The 21,406-nt window shown below is 34.9% G+C and overlaps 1 protein-coding gene across 4 annotated transcripts in view; it reads left to right on the top strand.

The window, feature by feature from the left end:
• The first annotated feature begins 289 nt into the window (after window positions 1-289).
• ARHGAP21 (Rho GTPase activating protein 21) overlaps window positions 290-21,406 on the top strand; it is an 81,705-nt gene continuing 60,588 nt past the window's right edge. For 3 of the 4 annotated variants that reach the window (XR_503940.2, XM_008052304.1, XM_008052303.2), the window contains exons 1-7: window positions 290-295; window positions 382-384; window positions 5,186-5,191; window positions 9,847-9,939; window positions 11,542-11,620; window positions 14,656-14,710; window positions 20,966-20,995. Coding sequence is in view for 3 of the 4 variants with exons in the window: in XM_008052304.1 (XP_008050495.1) it covers window positions 9,873-9,939; window positions 11,542-11,620; window positions 14,656-14,710; window positions 20,966-20,995 (231 nt within the window). In the remaining variant the exon portion in view is untranslated. The remainder of the gene's footprint in view (window positions 296-381; window positions 385-5,185; window positions 5,192-9,846; window positions 9,940-11,541; window positions 11,621-14,655; window positions 14,711-20,965; window positions 20,996-21,406) is intronic. The other variant, XM_008052305.2, reaches the window with a different exon arrangement.

Raw genomic sequence — 21,406 nt, 5'->3', positions numbered from 1 at the left:
TTTCTGAGCGTTGTTAAGAACATAGCTGCACTTGGAAACTGTAAATGAATGGTGTTACGCAGTTTGATCAGCTGTGTTAGCCGGCCAAGAAAAAGAAGAGAACCAGCATATATTGGAATTCTCCCTAGCTGGGAATAGGCGAATTGAATGCTTTGAAAAGTCAAGGGGAAAGGAAGTTAAGGTTGCTAGTGACTTTGGTTGAAATATTGATCCATGAGTAATCTTAGTAAGAAAGAAAGCGATTTCTGAAGGGAGGCTGATGGTCTTAAAGGATAGAGGACTAAAGGAAATGGAAGTTCTTGATAAAGTCAAGGAGCAAGCTTAATTGATTAAGGCAGTTGTCCCCAGCCTTATCAGCTTCAGGGATTGGTTTCATGGAAGACAGTTTTTCCACAGACCAGGGAATGGTTTTAGAATGATTCAAGCACATAACATGTACTGTGCACTTTATTTCTATCATTATTACATTGTACTATATGATGAAATGCAACTCACCATAACAAAAAAAGAGGTATGGACAGAAGTAGTAAATAAAATAATGTATGGGGCATGTGAGGACTAAAATAAGTGTTGAGTGCTGACTTAAACCCTGCCACCAGATGCAGCTGTACAGTTGAAGTATATCAACTCACTTGCCATTCACTGAGAGTTTTGATATGAGTCTGCAAGCAATTGATTTATTATGGTCTCTGTGCAGTAAACCTCACTGCTAATGTTAATCCGTAATTGCATCTGTTCCCCAGCACTAGAATCACCTCAGCTCCACCTCAGGTCATCAGGCATTAAGAGTCTCATAAAGAGTGCACAACTTACATCCCTCACATATGCAGTTCACAACAGGGTTCCCGCTCCTGTGAGAATCTCTTGCCATGGCTGATCTAATAGGCAAGGCTCAGGCGGTAATGCGAGCAATGGAATGGGGAACTGATGTAAATACAAAAGAGGCTTCACTCTCTGGTTGGCCACTCATCTCCTGCTGTGCAACTGGGTTCCTAACAGGCCACAGACCAGTTGGTCTGTGGCCCTGGGGTTGGAGCCCTCTGTACTAGGGGATTGAGAGGCTGTCAAGTCAGATGGAAAGATAATTGCTTATGGTTAGGGTACTCTCACAAATCTTTGCAGAGAAATTAAAATCTAGCATAACTGGAGTAACGGGGCTATGAATCTTGTTGTGATACATAGTTTTGAAATTCCTGAAACTTTAGGGGAAAAAAAAGAAATGTTGCTGTTTGAACTTCAAATACTCCAGAAGGCAGATCCCAGGACTCCCTTGTTCATCATAGAATAATAAAAGCCTGGCACATTGTACAAGCTCAGTAAATATTTGTTGAATGAATAACACCCTTCCATAATCTTGACTGAAGTTTTACACACAAGAAGAGATAATTACAGGAACAAGGTCCTAAGAAGGCTGATGACTAAATCCTCACCTAAAATAGGACAAAGGAAATGACCATTGGCAAAGAAAAAAAAACAATGATCTAGCAATTGAGGTACAGTGAAACTTATCCAACTAGTTAATGCTAGAAAATTTTTTATTCACATCTGACACCTAGTGGCATTGTACATAAAGTACTATTGAGTGGCTTTTTCCCCTTTATATTATTTGAGGGTAATAGTACAGATCAGTTGTGGTCCAATAACTTGGTTCCTGAGACTGATTTCCAAATTGGTTTTGGAATTTTTATTATGAGCATTTTTCAGGACTGGAATTTGAATCAGTCAACAAATATTTACTGAGTATCCACTGTACTCCTGGCACTGTGATATATGCTGAGATTTTCATGTGTGTATACTCTCTTGCACATGTGAACTAACTGAATTTGAATACATAGGCAGAGAAGTTACATTGAAATGAGTAACTTGTTCAGAAACCTAATTTACGGTGCTATATGATTTTAACAAGTGAAAATTTTTAAATTTCATAGCTTTTGGGGCAGTCATTTCTATGTCATGACATCTTTTTTTATTATTATTAATGTTAAGTAGGTATTTAGGAAGATAAAAGTCAAAAAATCAGGTTTGTTGTTGGCTTATATTAGGAAACCACTTCGTGCAGAATGCAACATACCATGAGGAAATGTTGAAGGATCTTATCATCTTGCCTTTAAGAAAAAGTACATTTCTTACCTGTTAGAGATGTATACTGAAGTGTTTAAAGTACTTATGAATGAATTGACATTACATCTGGAATTTGCTTTAAAATATTTTAGGAAAAAAGTAGGTGGGTTTAGATGAGCAAGAGTGACAGATTTTTCATAGTCATGTAAGCTGAGTTTGTGGGTCTTTAATCTATTGTCTTCTCTACTTTTGTGTGTACTGAGCATCTTCCACAATAGAAAGTTAAAAAAAAAAATTAGTGGGTGTGGGTTGAAAGAAAGTATAACACGATCAAGTTACAACATGGTCTGCTTTTTTATATTTAACAGATTTTCTTATATCGTTTTTTTCCTTTTATTATTACTTGGAGATGAAGTTGAGTAGAGAGATAGTATTTTTTACTTATAATAGATACACCATGATTGCGATCTGACAGGTGATATTCTACTGATATTATTTAGAGATTATTGGAATGAGAGGCAGGAGCTCATGATAATTGTTGAATCTGCAGATTGGATACTTGCAAGATATAATTTTTAAGTGCTAGCTATTACTCTGGAAGTGAGAGCATCTTTAGTCATATTTGGGGAACCTTTAGATTTAGTAAGTTGGCACATTTTTCTTTCCCAGTCATCTTAAATTGGATTCTGCTTAGTTATCATATAGGATGTGTTTATCATATGGTACATATGGATTTAATGTTAGATAATGTATCTCTTAGGCTTCTGAGATAACTACATGACATCAGTAAATCAAGTTCCAAAATAAAAATTAGAAGTTTGTTTTTTAATTTTTTTTTTTTTGATTTGGAGTCTCACTCTGTCGTCCAGGCTGGAGTGCAATGCCACCCTCACAGCCACCGCAACTTCGATCTGCTGGGCTCAGCCTTCCAAGTAGCTGGAACCACAGGCACGTGCTACCATCCCCGGCTAATTTTTCTTGATTTACTGTAGAGATGAGGTCTTGCCAAGTTGTCCAGGTGGTTCTCAAACCCATGGGCTCAGGCAATCCTCTCACCCCAGCCTCCCAAGGTGCTGGGATTATAGGCGTGAGCCACCATGCCCAGCTAGAAATTTGTTTTCAATAAGAAAAAATATTTATGAAATATTTCAAGCAAAATATAGAAAAAAAGTTACTTCCAAATGCTTGCAACCCATCTTTGTCATCTTAATATGTTAGTATCTCCTCCTTGCCCCCTCTCTTCCCTTCTCTAAGACATAAATGACTGCAAGTATAATTAAGGCTCTTTTACACCACTCCTTTCCTATTCTCTTCCCCCAGATATAAACACTAACCTGATTTTTTTTTTTAATTTAATGGATTCACAATTCCTTACTATTGCCCAATAAATTGTACACACAGTTTTTTTCTGTGGCAGGCCATTCTCCATCAAAGAGAAGTAAAGATCCCTTTTCATCATTCAGACTTTGTAGATTTAGCAATGTAGATTTCAGTCTACATTGTGGTTTCAATTATTTTTTATATGAAAAATAGATATTAATTTCAATAAGCTATTTATTTTCCTTAAATAATCGATGCCCAATGTTCTCATATTTCATCATGGGATGTACCTCTTTAGCTTTCCACTTTTGGAGAGTACACTTTTAAAATTTTTTAATTTTATTTTAAGGATGTGGGATACAATTCAGGATTAGGTATATAAATGGTCATCATATGGGTGAAGTTTGGGCTTCCTGTTGATCCTCACTTTGCCTGGTTTGGGATCAGGTACCTTATTAATGATATGTGTCCCTTTACCCCCAACCTCCCCCAGCAGTATCCCTTGACTACCAATCCCTTTCTTGTAGTATTATGATAAATGTTCAGGATGCACTCACGAGAGCATGTGGCACTCAGTTCTTTGTTTCTGTCATAGATCACTGAGTATGATAGACTCTAAATCCATCCAAGTTGCTGCAAAGTCCATAATTTTGTCCTTTATAGCTGGTTAATTTCCCATCGTGTATATGTACCACATTTTTTTTTTTTACCTAGTCCACTTTTGATGGGCAGTGCGGTTCCATGTTTTTGCTATTGCGAATAATGCTTCAATAAGCATGTGTGCACAAGTATCTTTTTCATAGAGGGAGTTGAGTTCCTCTTGAAATTTTCGTAGAAGGGGGATTGCTGGGTTGTATGGAAAGTCGATTTTTAGATCTTTTAGAAATTGCCACTGTTTTCCACAGAGGTTGTACTAATTTACACTCCCACCAACAGTGTAGAAGTGTTTTCCCCTTTTCTCTACATAAATCTCCTACATCCGCTGCTTTTTGTGTTATTAATGATGGCCATCCTGACTGGAATTAGGTGGTATCTCAATTGGTTTTGATTTGCATTTCATTGATGATTAGTGTGGCTGAGCATTTTTTCATGTGTCTGTTGACTGCTCAGTATGTCTTCTTTTAAGAATTGTCTATTCATATCTTTTGCCCACTTTTTAATAGGGCTGTTTATTTTTTTTCCTTTCGGCTCCTTTGAGTTCTTTGTAGCTCCTGAATGTTAGGCTTTTGTCAGATATACAGAGAGTACACATTTTACAAGGCTTATCTAACTTTCATTTTAAAATCCAGTCTTATTTCTATGGCCTTTTGTTGTGTAGAGTTAGTGATCTTTTTTTTTCCACAACAAAGAAATGAATGAAAAGAATACTTTTGAAAAAAATTAGCACATAAAAGCAGAGAAGATTTGATTTTAAAAATTCTTCAATAGCATGCCTGAGAGCTCTAAGAGGGAAAACACAAAATAAAAACTTAGTATCAGTGATAGCCATTATTTCCTATGACTTTGTGTTGGTTAAAATGTGGGTTGCTTTTTCTTTGTATAAAGTATATCTTTTTTTTTTTTTTTTGTCTGTTAAATAATATGTTTCTCTTTTCCCCAGAACTGTAGAATTCCCTGACCTGTAATGATCCATTTATTTCTCTGTGGATCTTCATTACAGAATCCTTTTTGTAACTGGCATAGCTTATTTTGTTGCCTTTTAAAAGTAATCTATTTGCTTTAGTCTGTTTGTTTTGTATACTTGATTTAAATTTTCAAGTAATTTAAATGCTGCAAATAATTTTGACTTTAGCATTCTTCACAGAAGGAGGTCACTAGAGATTTATTTATTTATTTATGGTTTTTGAGTTGGGTTCTCTGTCACCCAGCTAGGTGCAGCGGCCGGATCACAGCTCATCACAGCCTCGATCTTCTGGGCTCAGGCAGTCCTTCCACCTCAGCCTCCCAAGTAGTTGGGACTGTGGGCATGCATCGCCACACCTGACTAATTTTTTCTTTTCCTTTTTTTTGTAGAGACAAGGTCGCACTATATGGCCCAGACTGGTCTCGAACTCTTGGACTTAAGCAGTCCTCCCACCTAGGCTTTCAAAAGTGCTGGAATTACAGGTGTGAATCACTGAGCCCAGCCGAGATTTAAATCATTCTTCTTGATTGATAGGTCCACAGACCCAAAGATGTAGCACTTTGAAGACAAGTGTGTAGTTCATGTCAGGGTTATTGGAAAATTTTTTCGTATATCCCTCTTACTTTTCTACTTTTCTTTTGTGTTTTTTTCCTTTGACCTACGTTATTTGACTTCTCCATAATATGACAGTTGAGTTTTATAGGTATTCTTTCAGCCCTGTTTATTGCTCACTTGCAGTGCGACACGCTCTGTGTATCCTAGATCGTCCCTGGTCTTTACGTAAACCATCTGAAATTTTATAATCAGATCAGCATAATAATAAATAATACTTATTAAATACCTACTTGTAGAGATATTATATAAGTGCTTTGATGGCTTATCTCTTTTTAATCCTCATAACAACCCTACCAGGTAGGAATAATGATCATTATCCTCATTTTTCAGAAGAGTAAACTGGGGAACATATAAGTAATTTGTCTAAAATCAATTGGAGATAGGGTTGATGGATAATATATAGAAAGCCCAATTAAATTTAAATTTCAGATAGTCAACTAATAATTTTTAGTTTAAATATGTATCTAATATTGTAAACTCTGGTAATCCCATTTGAAAAATAAATGGTAAAACTGAGATTTTATACTTTGTCATCTGGTTGTAGGGATCAAGGTTATAACTACTGCAGTATACTAGATACAGAGACTAAAACTTATCTCCACTTGGTCATTCAGTATTTGCATGGCAGCTACTACCTATATGTAATTTTTTTGCTCAAATATTTTTCCTCACCCAATCATATTTACTGTAATGTGAATATATGTGTATTCTCCCTGATTTCAAATGTTATATTCAACTTCACGTAAATATATTTATGCTTTTTAATCTTCTTATTTAAGTCTGTGCTGTTTATATAGTAACTAACATAAAACTGGACCTTTTCTGTCTCTGGTTACTTTAATCTTTTTTATCCATGTAAGATTGTTGTATTTTAGCATCCTTTTTTGCAATACAGAAAGATTTAGTTATATGTATGTGCTAAAAAGACACATTTTTTTCTTTTGATAATGTCTATAAAATGACACTTGAATAACATATTTAAACGTTCTTTGAAACATGTCCCATGTGTCCTCAAAAAATTAAGAAATTATAAAATATGAATGTGGAATTGAAAGAAGTTTTTATTAAGAATCACCAGGGAAGCCATCTGGCTCTGCTATATAATCATGCAGGGTGGCCGGGCTCGGTGGCTCAGCCTGTAATCCCACGCCTTGGGAGGCCGAGGTGAGTGAATTGCTTGAGTCCGCGGGTTCGTGACCCGCCTGGACAACTTGGCGAGACCTCATCTCTACAATAAAAATCAAAAAAATTAGCCGGGCGGGTAGCATACTTGTAGTTCCAGCTACTTGGAAGGCTGAGGCAGAAGGATCGCCGGAGCCCAGCAGGTTGAGGATGCGGTGCCTGGGAGCGGCCACTGCACTCCAGTCTGGGCGACTGAGTGAGACTCCAACTCAAGAAAAAAAAAAATCATACAGAGTAAATTTCCTGGTGAATTATCACCATTTAGGATCAGGATTTTAGTTTTGCATATCTAGAAATGTACTTAAAAAAACTAAAGACCCAAGAGACTGAATGACACACATTTAAAATTTGATATTTTTGATTCCCAATTCCAGCAAAATTGCAGATTGCATACTTAAAATGAAGACAATTAAAATTAATGAGTCAAGTGTTTAACTTAAGGCTGAGAGTCAAGGAGTATAGCAATTAAATAAAAATATATTTTTTTGTGAAACCTGCTTATATTTCAGGGAAAGTTATGAGAAATTGTTCTCTTTTCTAGAAGGGATTAGATAATGTCTAGGCAAGCAAGCCAGAATTTCGGAGAAAGTTCAGAAAGGAAAGTGAACAAGAATCAAGATATACTAGTGCTTGCTGTAGGATTGGCCTCTGTTTTAATATATTCCATCTTCATATGTTTTCAGGCATAGTGTATTGAAAAGATTTGTCAATGGCAAAGTATCTCTGACTTTACAACGGCAGTCATTGCAAAATTAGTATTTCCTTTATAGAAATTAACACCAAATTATTTTGGACCACCTCTGTTCTGTGTAAGTGAAATTTTCTATCAGAATTTTCAGAAGTCACTACATTGCTACCCAGCCAACTTTTTATTATTTTGTAGAATTCATTAATAGTCATTTGCATTTTGTATTTATAAGTATGGCATAATCACCTTTGAGACACAGTGGACTAGAAGACATTAATAAGAAAAATGTCTCTTCTCTTTTAATACGTAAATCTTTCCATGAAAGCCATGACTTGATGCAACAAAATGTACTAAACCCTCAAATTTTCTAATGAAGAAGATAGATGGTTTTCCTTTAATGCCAACTGTTATAAATGTTGAATTGACCAGAGGGAACTAGCCTGATCACCAACTTGATTGGAATTCACTTTTTGCATTTTAAGTGATGTAAATGGAAAATAAAGAATTTTTCTTTTAAGTTAATTGTAAATAGACAGCTTGACTTCAGTAAAGCTTGAGGAATGAATTACTTTCAATTACATTTGAAGTAGCATGGAATGCCACACCTGACTTCAGCCCTGGGTTCAAATCCCTACCATGCCTCTTTGCAGTTTACTTAGTTTCTCTTTTCTCCTCAGTCAAATGGCAGCTTTAGGATCATAATGCCCATCTTGAAGCCTTGTGCAAATTAAGCTAAATAATAAATGCATTAATTCTGAATAATCACTTATTGAATGCTTACTGTGTGCCAGGCATTGTTCTAGGTGCTAGGGATATCAGTGTGCATGTCAAAATTCTTGCTCTTTATGTTTTGGGGGAGATATACAAGAAACATGTAAGCAAATAAAAATGTAATTTTAGGCAGTGAGTGGTAAGTTCTATGAAGAAAAATAAAGCCTGGCAAACACAAAGTTTCCTGTGGCAGAGCAGGGATTTGAACCCATGTCTACTGGCTTCTAAAACAAGCAATTTCTGCTATGCCCTGTTGCTTTTTTAAGTAGTTGAGTTATCTATTCATTGCTTTAGATGGTTTATGTCAGAGTAGATAGCTAAGTATGTAAGGGAGCTACTGATAGATAGTTCTTTATTAAGAAAGCTTTTTTTTGAGACACTTTTGTGCATGATAAAAATTCAGTTCTATATTGCAATAATTGCGAATTCTTTATATTTGACATTCAGTCATTTCCTGCCCAATATTGCTGTTTAACAAGTATTATTATATTACTCCACACATATATAGGTCTTATTTTCTCAGTTATGTTCTTTTTTAAGAGTCAGGACTGTGTCTTCTACTTCAGTGGTTCTCAAACTTGAATGTGCATCATAGTCACCTTAGAGTTTCTGATCCTGGGGATCTAGGGTGGGGCTCACAAATTTGCATTTCTAACATATTCCCAGGTGATACTGATGCTGCTGGGCTGGGGACCACACTTTGAGAGCTACTGTGTACCTTTTTGTTCCCCCACAATACTTTTCATGGTAATTATCACTTAGTTTAAATGTCCTCCCATCTGTGAATCTGTCTTTGACTTCTATGCTACTGAAACTCTACTGAACTCGTTCTCAATTTTTTAAGTGTATTAGGATCACCTGGGAAGCTTGTTGACAAAGCAGATTTCTGGTCAGACTCCAAAACATCCATTTTTTGCCAGCACCTTAGATGTTAATGCAGATAATCCATGGGCAACAACTAGTGAAATTCTGACTTACAGAGTTGATCATGATCTCCTCACTGCCATGACTGTATTTTGTATTTGTCTCTGATTGTTTTTTTGTTTTGTTTTGTTTTGTTTGCGATGCTGTCACTTGTTTGCGTGTCTTTCTCTTACCAGAGTCCCCAAAAGTCAAAGAATATCGTATTCACTGTTACATCTTAATGCTTAGCACATGCAGTATGAAAAAGCAGTAGAGAGAGTACTGCCTGTGTAATCGGCTTTGGCCTTTGTTAGCTATGTGACTTTGGAAAATTTATTTAATCTCTCTCTAAGCCTCAGTTTCCTCTTTCACGAGTGGTAGTAGTAATATTTATTACTATAGGAATTAGCTCTGAAGTATGTATAGTTTAGCGCAGTTACTAACATAGAGAATATATCCAGTAAATGGAAACTATTACAATGTTGTGATTATTGTTATGTTACAGAAGAAAGGAAAAATAAATGCGTGAATTAATGAAAACCCCCACAATATCTAGGATATGTGTTTAACATTTCATTAAAAATCTTTGCTTGACTGCCTCAAGTAAACATTATTTTATATTTTGTTATTTTAATTAGTACTGTGGTATAAAATCGTACTTAGGGCTTCTTTTCTATCACAGGAAAGCAAAGAAGCCGCTTGGAGCCAATGGATACCATATTTGTTAAACAAGTGAAAGAAGGAGGCCCTGCTTTTGAAGCTGGATTATGCACAGGTGCTGATATTCGTCTTTAAACAATACCTTTTTGTTTCTTTTTCATGTTATTTCTTCTTTCCATAGTTCATGTTCCATATTTTTCCCTTTTCTATCCTTTTTCTTTCTATCTTTTTTTTTCTTTCTTTTTCTTTACGTCTGCTATTATTTTTTTTGAGACCTATGTTACCCGATACCCATATGAAGGGGTTTGAAGAAAAATAGCAATGTAAATTGATAAATTGTAGGCACTTTTGGTTGCCAACAGAGATAATAGGAACATACTTTGCATACATTGAATTTTGACAAAGGATTATAAAATAGCAAAATGATGAAGGTATTTATTTGACATAATTAAAATAATCTTCTTGGATTTCCACATTCTGCAGCCTGATCTGCCAGAGGTGGACTAATTAATTTGCAGCACAAAGAATGGCTTAAGTCTTCAATGTGGTGCAAACCCAGCTTCATCTTGAAAGTATCACTGGATGAGGTCTAACTGGCTGCATATAGTAGCTGTTTCTTCTAAAATATGTTGTGGTTTATGATTTTAATAAAAACTAAGTAGAGATTTCATTTTTATTAGTGTACACTCTAAGATACTCTTTTCTCTTGTTTTTAGGTATTAAATAATTTAAAATGGTAGTATGTGAAAAACTATCTTTTGCTGCCCTTTGAATAAAATGTTGTATTTTCAGCTTACAGTTATAAGTACTGGTATCTTTGCCAAGGTTTATTAGGATCCACTGTTCATATATTACTTACTTTTTAAAAAGTCATACTTAAAATAAGCCCAATTTCAATATCATTAGTTTGTATAATGTGTTTATTAGTGTGTGTAGGATTCCTTTACATAGAATGCGGAAGATGGAGTGTAGATGCTGAGATAAGTACACAAAAAGTACATTGCTTTTTCTATTTTTCTCTTTCCTCTGTCCTTTGTCTTTTTCTTTCTACTCTTCTGAGTTTTTTTTGAGTAATCAAATGTCTTTTTCCCCATGAAAATGAAGAACAAGTTAGTATATACAAAGTTAAACGCATATACGTTACCTATATTGAAATGTTACTGTGTAGACTAATCAATAAGTGAAATAAGTTGGGAGAATACTATAAGAAAATAGCTGGGCTAAGGTTAGAGGACACTGAGGAAATAAAAACAGTCAATATTTTAAGCCTTTTGAATAATGTTCTCTCAGAAATGACAGGGTATATGGAGGAATAACTAGTAGGTCTACAACTCAGAAGCAACTGACAGGGCATGTTTAGTACAGCTGTGGTCAGTTGGTGACTAAACCTTTTGAATTTCTAAGTTCGTCAATGACTGGAACTTTTATTTAGAAGATGACTGTATTTCATAAGAAGCTCTATTAAAATTTAGATTCACTTTTGTAAAAAGTACTTTAAAAATAATGAGCATGAATATTCATATCATTTTATAGTAAATAATAATTATAGTAAATTATATTTCCGTAATTACATTATTATAAGTATATAGTATATTATTGATTATTTTAATGCATCTCATATGAAAATAAAGGCATTATTCAAAAAATATTTCAAAAGTATTAAAAAGTGGCATTCTTTAGGACTTCCTTATGTATTTTTTTTAACTCCTCTTTGAAGGTGACCGCATTATAAAAGTCAATGGAGAAAGTGTTATTGGCAAGACCTATTCCCAAGTAATTGCTTTGATTCAGAACAGGTAAGATCCTTGAAACATGATTTTGACCAGTGATGGTTGTTATAAATAAATAGAGCATGTGGATTTAATATAATCTTGTATTCCTGTAAGTAATTAGGAGACACGGAGATGTGGAGCTTTCTCTTACAGTGAATAATACATTCGAGAGTTGCTGGGAACCACCTACCTGAGGTTAGCTTAGTTGCTGGCTTTGACTTGGCAGAATTATCAGATTTGTGATTAAAATCCTTGAGGGTCTGAGGCACATGTTATAAATTTACCATGTTTCTCCCTTTTATTTGAGGTGACAAATGTATAATTTGTTTATAATAAATATATAAATAAATGCATATGTAGTTTATTTTAAAACCTCTTACTACAGAATATTTCTTTTAAGTATATTATTGAATAATATTCTTGGCCTAAATTTATTTGTTTAACCAATACAGCAAGACATTCCCTTTTAATCCGTTCTTCTGCCTACATTCTACAGAATGCTGGAATATTAAGCTCTAAAGGTAGATACATATTTATAGAGTGACTATGAGACTTCAAAGTTAATTTAACCTTGCTCTCTTTCACCCATACAACTAGAAAAATTTTTCAAATTACAGAAAAATCAAAAGCCAAAGAAGTTATCATATTGAATTTCTACTAAGACTAGTTCATGAATCTGGGTCCATTTCCAGATCATCACTCTATTTTAAGAGGTTCTTCCCAAATTCAAACATAAGAACTTTTGCTGAGGTGAGTGGATTGCCTGAGCCTGTGGGTTTGAGACCCGCCTGGGCAACTTGGCGAGACCTCATCTCTACAATAAATCAAAAATTAGCTGGGCGTGGTAGCGCGTGCCTGTAGTTCCAGCTACTTGGAAGGCTGAGGGGGAAGGATCGCCGGAGCCCAGCAGGTTGAGGCTGCGGTGGCCGGGAGCGACAGAGTGAGACTCCAACTCAAAAAAAAAAAAAAAAGAACTTTTGTATTATCTAATGGTTTCTATTAGCCATACCCATCTGTCTATAATCCAGTTGAATTTCGTTATTTTTTGAAGATTCTTATCAAGTTCCTCTAACCATGTCTAAAGCAGTTCATGCTATAACTTAACATCATTTACACTAATGCCCTAATAACGTTGTGGTTTTTTTAACAAGAAAATGATGTGATCATGATTAATTCATCTCAAAGGATTTTCTTTAATCAATCAATCAATTAATTTAGAGTCAGAGTGTTACTCTGTCACCCAGGCTAGAGTGCAGTGGCATGTCTTGGCTCACCGCAGTCTCGACCTCCTAGGATTAGGAAATTCTTCTGCTTCAGCCCCCCCAAGTAGCTGGAACTACAAATGTGCGCCACCATGCCCAGCTAGTTTTTAAAATTTTTTGTAGAGATGAGGTCTCACTATGTTGCCCAGGCTGGTCTCAAACTCCTGGGCTCAAGCAGTCCCCTCACCTTGGTCTCCCTAAGTGCTAAAATCATAGGTGTGAGGCACCGCACCCAGCTTAATGTTTGAATATTTCACACATTTCTTAGAGAAATCAATCTTACTTCTAACGTTGATGGATTTAAAACCTCTCTAAGGGGCAGCAGGAGAACTACCCAAATTTTCTTCTCCTCAAAATAATTTAAATCATTGTAAATATAACAATACATTTTACCAACCTATAATTTAAGGATTTTTAGTATATTTGTCAGCATCTTCTTTAAAAATATTATCTTTCTAAAACCATAACTTAATCTTTGTTTTCCTCAAAGTCTACATTGATTCTTCTGTTACCAGTATAGTTCACCTTTCAGAGTAATAACACTTTGGAATGACAGTTGTAATTTTTCAACCAATATAAACAATATGAAAATTAGAGAAATACTGTTTTTTTTTTTTTTATGATCTTATTTTCTTTTAAAAAATTGTTCCTTTTGTCTGCAGTTGGTAGCAAATGGATAATGCAGCACAAAGCCATTGAGATTCTGCAGTGTATTAATGTAAAAATGTATCCTTGCAGAAGAATTTATCTAAACATCAGTATGTATTTTCTACCAACTCTAAATATTGAAATACAAGTACCTACATATTTTTCTAGTTAAGTTTATTTGAACCTGTAGTTCTCACTGGTTTACCATTCTTTTAGCATTTCTGAACCTAAAAGTAACAACTCAAATCTATCAAAAGGAGACACTAGTAAATTATTTTTGAAGTTGTTGTTTGGTTGTTTCTTAATATCTTGAGTGTATTGAGGGGGCAGAAATTTAGCTGATATTGTTAGATTAGCTATTATGCACTTGGTGGGAAGAGTAATATTATCTTTCCATATCTAAATGTATCCAGATCACAGGACCCTTTGATCATTTTTAAACCCAGGGAAACTCTCTATTATTTTTAACTGGAAATTTATGGTATCAAAATAAAGTGAGACTGAGCTGTTTCTGTAAAGACTCTGAAATTAAATCATAAGGAAGAAAGCAAATAGGATGCTGTATTTTAAAAAATGAGTATTTCCGTATTTGTGATGGTGAACTGATTTCACCTCTAAGGCCAAGAGGGAATATTTCAAAATTAGGATGCTTAATATCACCGAAAATGTTAAATTTGAGGTTCTTGAGTTGTCTTGTGTTAATGGATTTTTAATTTGATAAACATAATATGTGATCAAATCTATAATTTGTTTTATGACTTGAATAAAACAATATGTACTGAAGTTATGAGTTTTGTTCTAGGACAATTTACTATAAGTAACATACTTTATATTTCTAAATTAGAAGCATGTTATAAAGAAGCCTTGACTGATTATGAATAGTACAACCATATGGAAGGGTGTCCTTTTTTGTACATAATTCCCTTTTTTTCTCACATCTCCAAATGAGTATGTAAACATAATTAACGTATACATATACAGTGACTTCTTTTCATTCTAATGATTTGGTTTTGAAAAGTAAAGATTTAAGAAAACCAAAATTAAGCTCTTAAACAATTTAAAAATACTTCTGAGTTAACTATTTTTCCTTTAAACCTTTCTGATATGCTTCCACCTCCCCTAAAATAATGTATATATATTCCATTTCAGTGATACAACATTGGAACTTAGTGTTATGCCAAAAGATGAAGACATTCTCCAAGTGGTAAGTTTTATTTATTTAATTATGAATTATTTTATAGGCACAGGTGTTAATAAAATATTTCTGAAATGTGAGTAATTGAATCACAAAAATATTTTAGAATTTAAAAACCTCTCTTGTTCTTTAAGAGAATCTAGAATTCTCTACGTTTCACAAAAAACAAAAGGACTATTGTTGATGCTTTACAGTTATGTGATGTGGAAATGCTTTATTGATTGCACAGTGAACTCTTAATGCTGTTATTAGAATGAGATTCCTAAAGAGTTTGCCATAGTGTTCCCTTCTAGTTTTTCCTTTGACCAAAAGCCAAAGCTCAGAGTGCAAGTGCTGATCCCCTGGAATTAGAATTTCTTTCTTTCTTTTTTTTATATGAGAACAAAATTTTAAGAAAGTCATCTCCTAATTTTTCAATAAAAATTACTGTTTGTAAATTAACTAACCAAGCAATTTTGTTAACCATATGAATTCATTCTGTTAGAAGTAATGATCTGTGGAGGTCAACCTGGAGGCTGCAATTTAAGAGGAAAAGTATGTTAGGATCTTAGAAATGAAACTATATAGTTGAAAACTTGAGCATTTAGTCTCAAATATTTTTCTGATTTTTAGAAAGAAATGAATTGAATGGAGTACTTAACTGCTTTTTTAAGCTTAAGTATTGCTGAAAGTAAAAATGACTAAAAATAAAAATTTCATTCAAGAAAATAATTTCCTTCAATTGACTTTGCCATCAGCAGAATAAAACAGAAATAAGAAAAACCATTTAAGTAACACATGGACAGGTTATAGTTAGATTTATGAAATGGTAGTGACCACTGAAGTTTTTTTTTTTGTTTTTTGTTTTGTAATATCTTTTGGTGAATAGTTGGGTTTTTTCCTTTTTATTTATAGCTAAATTCAAGAAAAGCAGAGTGCTTATGGGAGTCTTTGTGGTGGACAAGGGAAATGATATAGTAATGTGTTTCATTTGTAGGGCTTTAGTTTGAATTTAGCTCCACAAAGGTCCTAAATAATCTTCTGTAAACATTTTTCACAACAATGCCACTAAAGCTGATCCTAATGATTCATCTTATTCACTGACATGTAAAATATAATTAACTGAAATCCATGGGGATCAACCTGGTGTTTTCAAGGCATGTTGATTTTATTTAGGAATGGCTTATTACTGATAACAGATCACCCTGCTTTTAAGTACACATTCTGTTGGGGTCGAGAGGCTCAACAAGGCAGGTGCAGCTCTCCACAGCAGTTTTCCTCGGCCTAGAGATGGTTGTGGAGATCCTACCCTGATGATTCAGCATAGTGAGAGAGTAGCAGAAGGCACCATTGAAACACCAAGGTGATGCAGGTCACTAGACTAGAGATAAGTAGGGGATTGTCCTCTAATGTTCTTCTTATCCAAAGTACTAAAAGATGATGTATGAATGGGAGTAGGGGTTTACCTTGAATTCCTCCTTGCAATCTGAAAACTTGAAAACAGAATCAGCTTTCAGAATGGACCTCTCATCTGGTCTTCAGGAAACCCTTTCCTTGCGAAGGTGAAGACACTGGTTGGATACTACTTGGAACAGTGCTCACAGCACAGAATGGCTGGCAAAGAAGGAATTAAATGCAGAATGTCATTGTAGCCTGCTGTATGGCTGATGAACAGCTAACTACCGAAGGCAGTGGAAGGAATACTTTTCTAATTATATGATCAATGGAAAATTAGATTCATTTTTATTAACCTATTATATTTTAAAGTAAATCTAACATAAAGCTAAAATACAAAGAGTCTCAAGATGGAAAAATCAGTTCAGTAAATAACATTAAGATCTTCAAAGGCTTAGTAGTAAAGAGTTCTAGTATACTAGAACATAAGATTCATTTTTAAAAACATACTATTTGAATTATTATTTATAAGATTATTGCAATCATAAGAAACTTAAAAGGATATACTTTTAATGATTTTTTAAAAATCCCTACTTCTAAACAGCCTTAATTCACAATTGAATGTACTATATAATTCATTAGGAAATCAAAGGTGTATATATAATTAGTACATATGCATTATTCTATAAAGTACATTAGGATGTGGCAGATTCTTTTCTGCATGAATTGTTTTTTGCTGGAATATCTCCAAGTGTCATTTTTTAAAAGCTATTATCAAACACAAAAAGAATCACAATTTTAAAAATTACCTGTGGAAAAACTTCTCTGTGTTATACCAGATTCTGGAACTTAAATGTTCTGTAAGGAGTCTTTAGAAGTACTTATGCTATTCTTAAATCTGTAACTCAGAGTATATGAGGGTTTTGTTTTTGTTTTTTTAATTTTTTTAGTCAGGGTCTCACTCTGTCACCCGGGCATGATCACAGCTCAGTGCTGTCTCAAGCTCCTAGACTCAGGCAGTTCTCCCCCCTCAGCCTCCTGAGTAGCTGGGGGGACTACAGGCTCATGCCACCACACCTTGATTTTTTTATAGAGACAAGGTCTCGCCATGTAGCCAAGGCTGGTCTTGAACTCCCAGGCTCAAGCAGTTCTCCTGCCTTGGCCTTCCAAAGTACTGGGATTATATGCAAGAGCCACCATGTCTGGCCATAGTATATGCTTTTAAAAGTATCTGTCCCTATGAGGGTGAATATTTGCTGTTAAGAAAAAAGTAAGAGGAACATTTTTTATAGACCCTGTAAAAATTTTTTACTCATGTAAAAATCTGTTGTATATGTAGTTTGTATATGTTTGCCTGGGCAGTGGCAGGATTGAGTAGTATAGGGAGTTTATTTTTTCTGTAATGATATATAGATCAAAGTGTTCTAAAGGTGCTCCGTGCACCTTTGACAGGTGGCCTAGAAAATTTAATTTGTTTTGAAACTTGACTCATGTAAGAACAAGTATATAATGATAGATTTCATAATTTATGGATGACAATAATATAATGTTGAAAAGTATGAAGTAAAAAAATAATTCATTATGTTTTTAAACTAACACCGGTAAGCAATCCTGTGCTTGGTAGCCTCATTTTTAAAACCAACATATATTTTCTAGAGTAATAATATGAATAATATTGTATTGATTTTAGTAATTTTGAGAATATTTTTTAATACTGTGGACTGTGATACCTTAGACAGGTTCATATTTTTGAGGTATTATTGTAAAATAAAAAGTATTTCTTCATTTTAGAAAAAAGTCAAAATGGTTTTGTTCCCATCAAATGTCTGCGCATGAATGAAATAGTCGTACCCATCCAGGTACTTAATGGTGCTGACTCTATTAGTCCTTTCAGGCTACTGTAACAAAATACCTCAGACCGGGTGGCTTATAAACAACAGACATTTATTTCTTACATTAAAGGCTCTGACAGATTTGGTGTCTGGTGAGGGACCATGTTCTCATAGATCGTGCCTTCCACTGTGTCTTTCACTTGACAGAAGAGCCAAGCAGCTCTCTAGGGCCTTTTTTTCCCTTTTCTTTCTTTCTTTCTCTTCTTTTCTTTTTTTTTTTTTAAATAAGGATACTAATTCCATGCATGAGGGCTCTGCCTTCATGACCTAATCGCCTCCCAGAGGTCCTGCCTCCTAACACTCTACATTGGTGATTAGACTTTTATCATATAAGGAAGAATTCTATGTGTCATCTGTCTTATTTTCTCCCCTTCCTCCACCTTGGTTTAAGAGCTCTTTGGATCTAATGAGCATGATAGGGCAGCTACTATTCTATTTTGATTAGGGATATCTCCAATTTTAAAATATAAGCTATAAACCACTGTAAGATGTAATGCTTAAGTAAAAGGGCAAAGGAAGCTCCAGAAAGAATGTGCAGTGATATATAAAAGAGCTAAGTGAAGAAAATTGGCTAAAAGTGTTCTGCCATATTCCGTTGAATTCATAAGAGGTAGTCAACTGAGAAAAATGTAAAAAGTGTTGCCTAATTCCACCAAAACACCTTCCTATGTTGTGAAGTTTCCTTGTGGGCTTAAAACTAAATTTCAAAATTATTAATAGTTGAGTATGCAATTCTTATGACATTGCTGTCAGAAATTTCCAGACAATTCCATTTCAGACAAATATCAATACAGAATGGTTTTGACATTTTTGTATAAGAATGTAAGTTACTTTGTTTAAATGATACTTTGTGCCATTTAATTGGCATCTACTAACAATTTTGAGTTCTGCAAAGGGTAGTTAAAACACTGATATGTCAGAGCATGACTCAAGGAAAGATTGGCACCTTGTGACCAAGCACTCAACAGAAAGTCTGACACAGTCACAGATTTAAGCAAATTACAGTTTCTGTTCTGCTCCCAGAATATAAACTGGGGTTGAAGTTCATCTCACAGAGCTGCATATTGTGATCCATTCCAGATGACCTGCCGCAATGTTTGCCCAAGTCCCTGTGCATAGTTTCCTCTTTGAAGTAGGCAGCTGGTCTTTTTTAGGAGAACACTTAAGGGCATCATGGGAGAAAAGGATTCCTTAAGATGCATGTTGTCTATTCCTAACTTAATTGGGAAGTGATAAGTTAGTAAATAGATAGAAATAAAGATGAATAAGCAAGCTTTTTTATGTTCATGAACTAAGAGAATATGTGAGAAAATACAGAAATAATCTCTTTTTTTGTGTCAGAGTCTCACTCTGTTGCCCAGGCTAGAGTGCAGTGGCACTATCACGGCTATGTCAGCCTCGACCTCCGGGGTTCAGGTGATCCTTTCACTTCAGCCTTCCACGTAGTTGGGACTACAGGCATGTGCCACTATGCCTGACTAATTTTTTGATTTATTGTAGAGACGAGGTCTTGCCCAGGCTGGTCTTGAACTCCTGGGCTCAGGCAATTCTTTCACCTGAGCCTCTCAAGGTGCTGGGATTACAGGCATGAGCCATGGCACCCAGCCTAAATTCAGTAATGCTCTTGAGTGGCTTCATATTGTATTATTTCAATGATATCTGCTTGTGTTAAACAATAATACTGTATTTCTGAGACATTCTATTTAGTCAGCCCTGTGTTAATGCATGCATTTTTTTTTATAGACTTAAGGATCCTCTTGTCATAACTTAACCCAGAAGTGGGCACCCGTGACCATAAACCATTCAATATTTAGAATTACTGTATAGAATTCTTAGAGATATCTGAAGTATGTAAAAAAAATTTTCTAGTGTTTAATAGCTCGTTATCTACTTCTATTATTAAAATACAATATTCTTCCACAAATTTGAATAAAGGAGGTATCGTTAAGGTATTCGTTCTAGAACAGCGTTTTGTTAAAACCTCTGGGAAAAAAAATAGTATCCATGGAGAATAAGTTTGTACTTTCCCTTCGAGTTTCATTGTAGACATTAATGTAGTATAGATTTTGAGAAGTCAAGGAGCTTGGCCAGCGACCTCTCCCTACATTGCTGGCCGTAGGGACCTCTTCCCTCAACCCCTGTCCTCCTTTTCAGGTGGTACATAAAATTACACAAGCATGCTGTGGGTAATACTGCACCAGAGAGTATAGCATTCTCTCATGCAAACAGTTTTCCTGTCACAGAAAAGTATTGGTGGGGATATAATCAGCTTGAAAAAGATAGGCTTGGTATGTCATATACTTAGCTTTAATTTCTCACTGCATTCTGGACTGTGTTCTTTAGTATTTATTTTAAGTTAACAAGAATTACTCTGGAAGCAATTTTTTAATGTGTGATTCTATAGTTATTTTGGCAAACGAATAAAATAATACAAAAGGTACAGTGTGAAAAGATCTTAAGTTTTGAGTAAAACCTACTTAATAAAACAGTCTTCCCCCCAAATCATAGTGTGAAGGCAGCTGCAGTCAGCTGACAGCTTGTGGTTATGCTCTGATTTACCAGGGAAGGAGGAGGTTGTACTATTTTAAATGCATAATAGAGCATTCATTTCGTCATCTGGAAGCAGAGATGGAAGAAGCTCAGGGGAAATGAGAGACATCAACGTTGCTCTTGTGGAAGGGAAGCTTTGTAGCACGTTAGCAGACAGCCATGCATATTGAAGAAAATATCTGTTAGGAATGCATGTCACCAGATGTATTTTGCTTTCAAGAATTGTAGACACATCAAACAAGAACCAGATAAAAGCCTGAAAGAAAGATGCTCATAAGGATACTGAAGTTATTCTTTATGCTTCACTGCCCTTTACCTCTCTTGGTACCTTCCAGAGAAATCAGTATAGATGTATTTTTAGCTTGCCGTATCCAGCATCAATATGACAACATGATTTTGTCTTTATATCAGTAAGCAGCTTCTACTATGTTTTCCTATTTTCTGCTAGCTACAATTTACAAAGGATGTCACAGCACTGGTAAGAAATGCACAGTAGCCATTTCCTTGCTTTTTAAGTCATGTTTTATAGAGATTTTAATGAGCCAATTTGTTAAAACTGTAAGTTTGCTTAGAGAAATCCTTCCATAGTGTTAATCTTACTAATTTGCAGAATGTGCTTGTGATCTGTGGTGTCCATCTTCCTTTTTTATTTTTATGTTTGGATTTCTTTTTTATCCTGTGCATGACTGATGTAAAAGCATAATATTTATCTGCATCAGTATTTTTTTAAGTATCTCACCCTCTTCCTTTTCCTACTACTTCACTGTTACGTTATGTTTGTGGCTGCACTTGAGCTTTGCAAGCTGTCGAATGCAAAGACAGGATATGATGATAGTCTTGAGTTAAGCTTGTTTTGACCAGGGGAAGATGTGTTACCACACCTAACTGT

Source organism: Carlito syrichta, unplaced genomic scaffold (assembly GCF_000164805.1).
Source record: "Carlito syrichta isolate Samal-C Ts95f unplaced genomic scaffold, Tarsius_syrichta-2.0.1 Scaffold271701, whole genome shotgun sequence".
NCBI lineage: Eukaryota > Metazoa > Chordata > Mammalia > Primates > Tarsiidae > Carlito > Carlito syrichta.
Note: the sequence above shows the minus strand (reverse complement) of the source record. Positions and strands in the feature narration are given on the sequence as shown.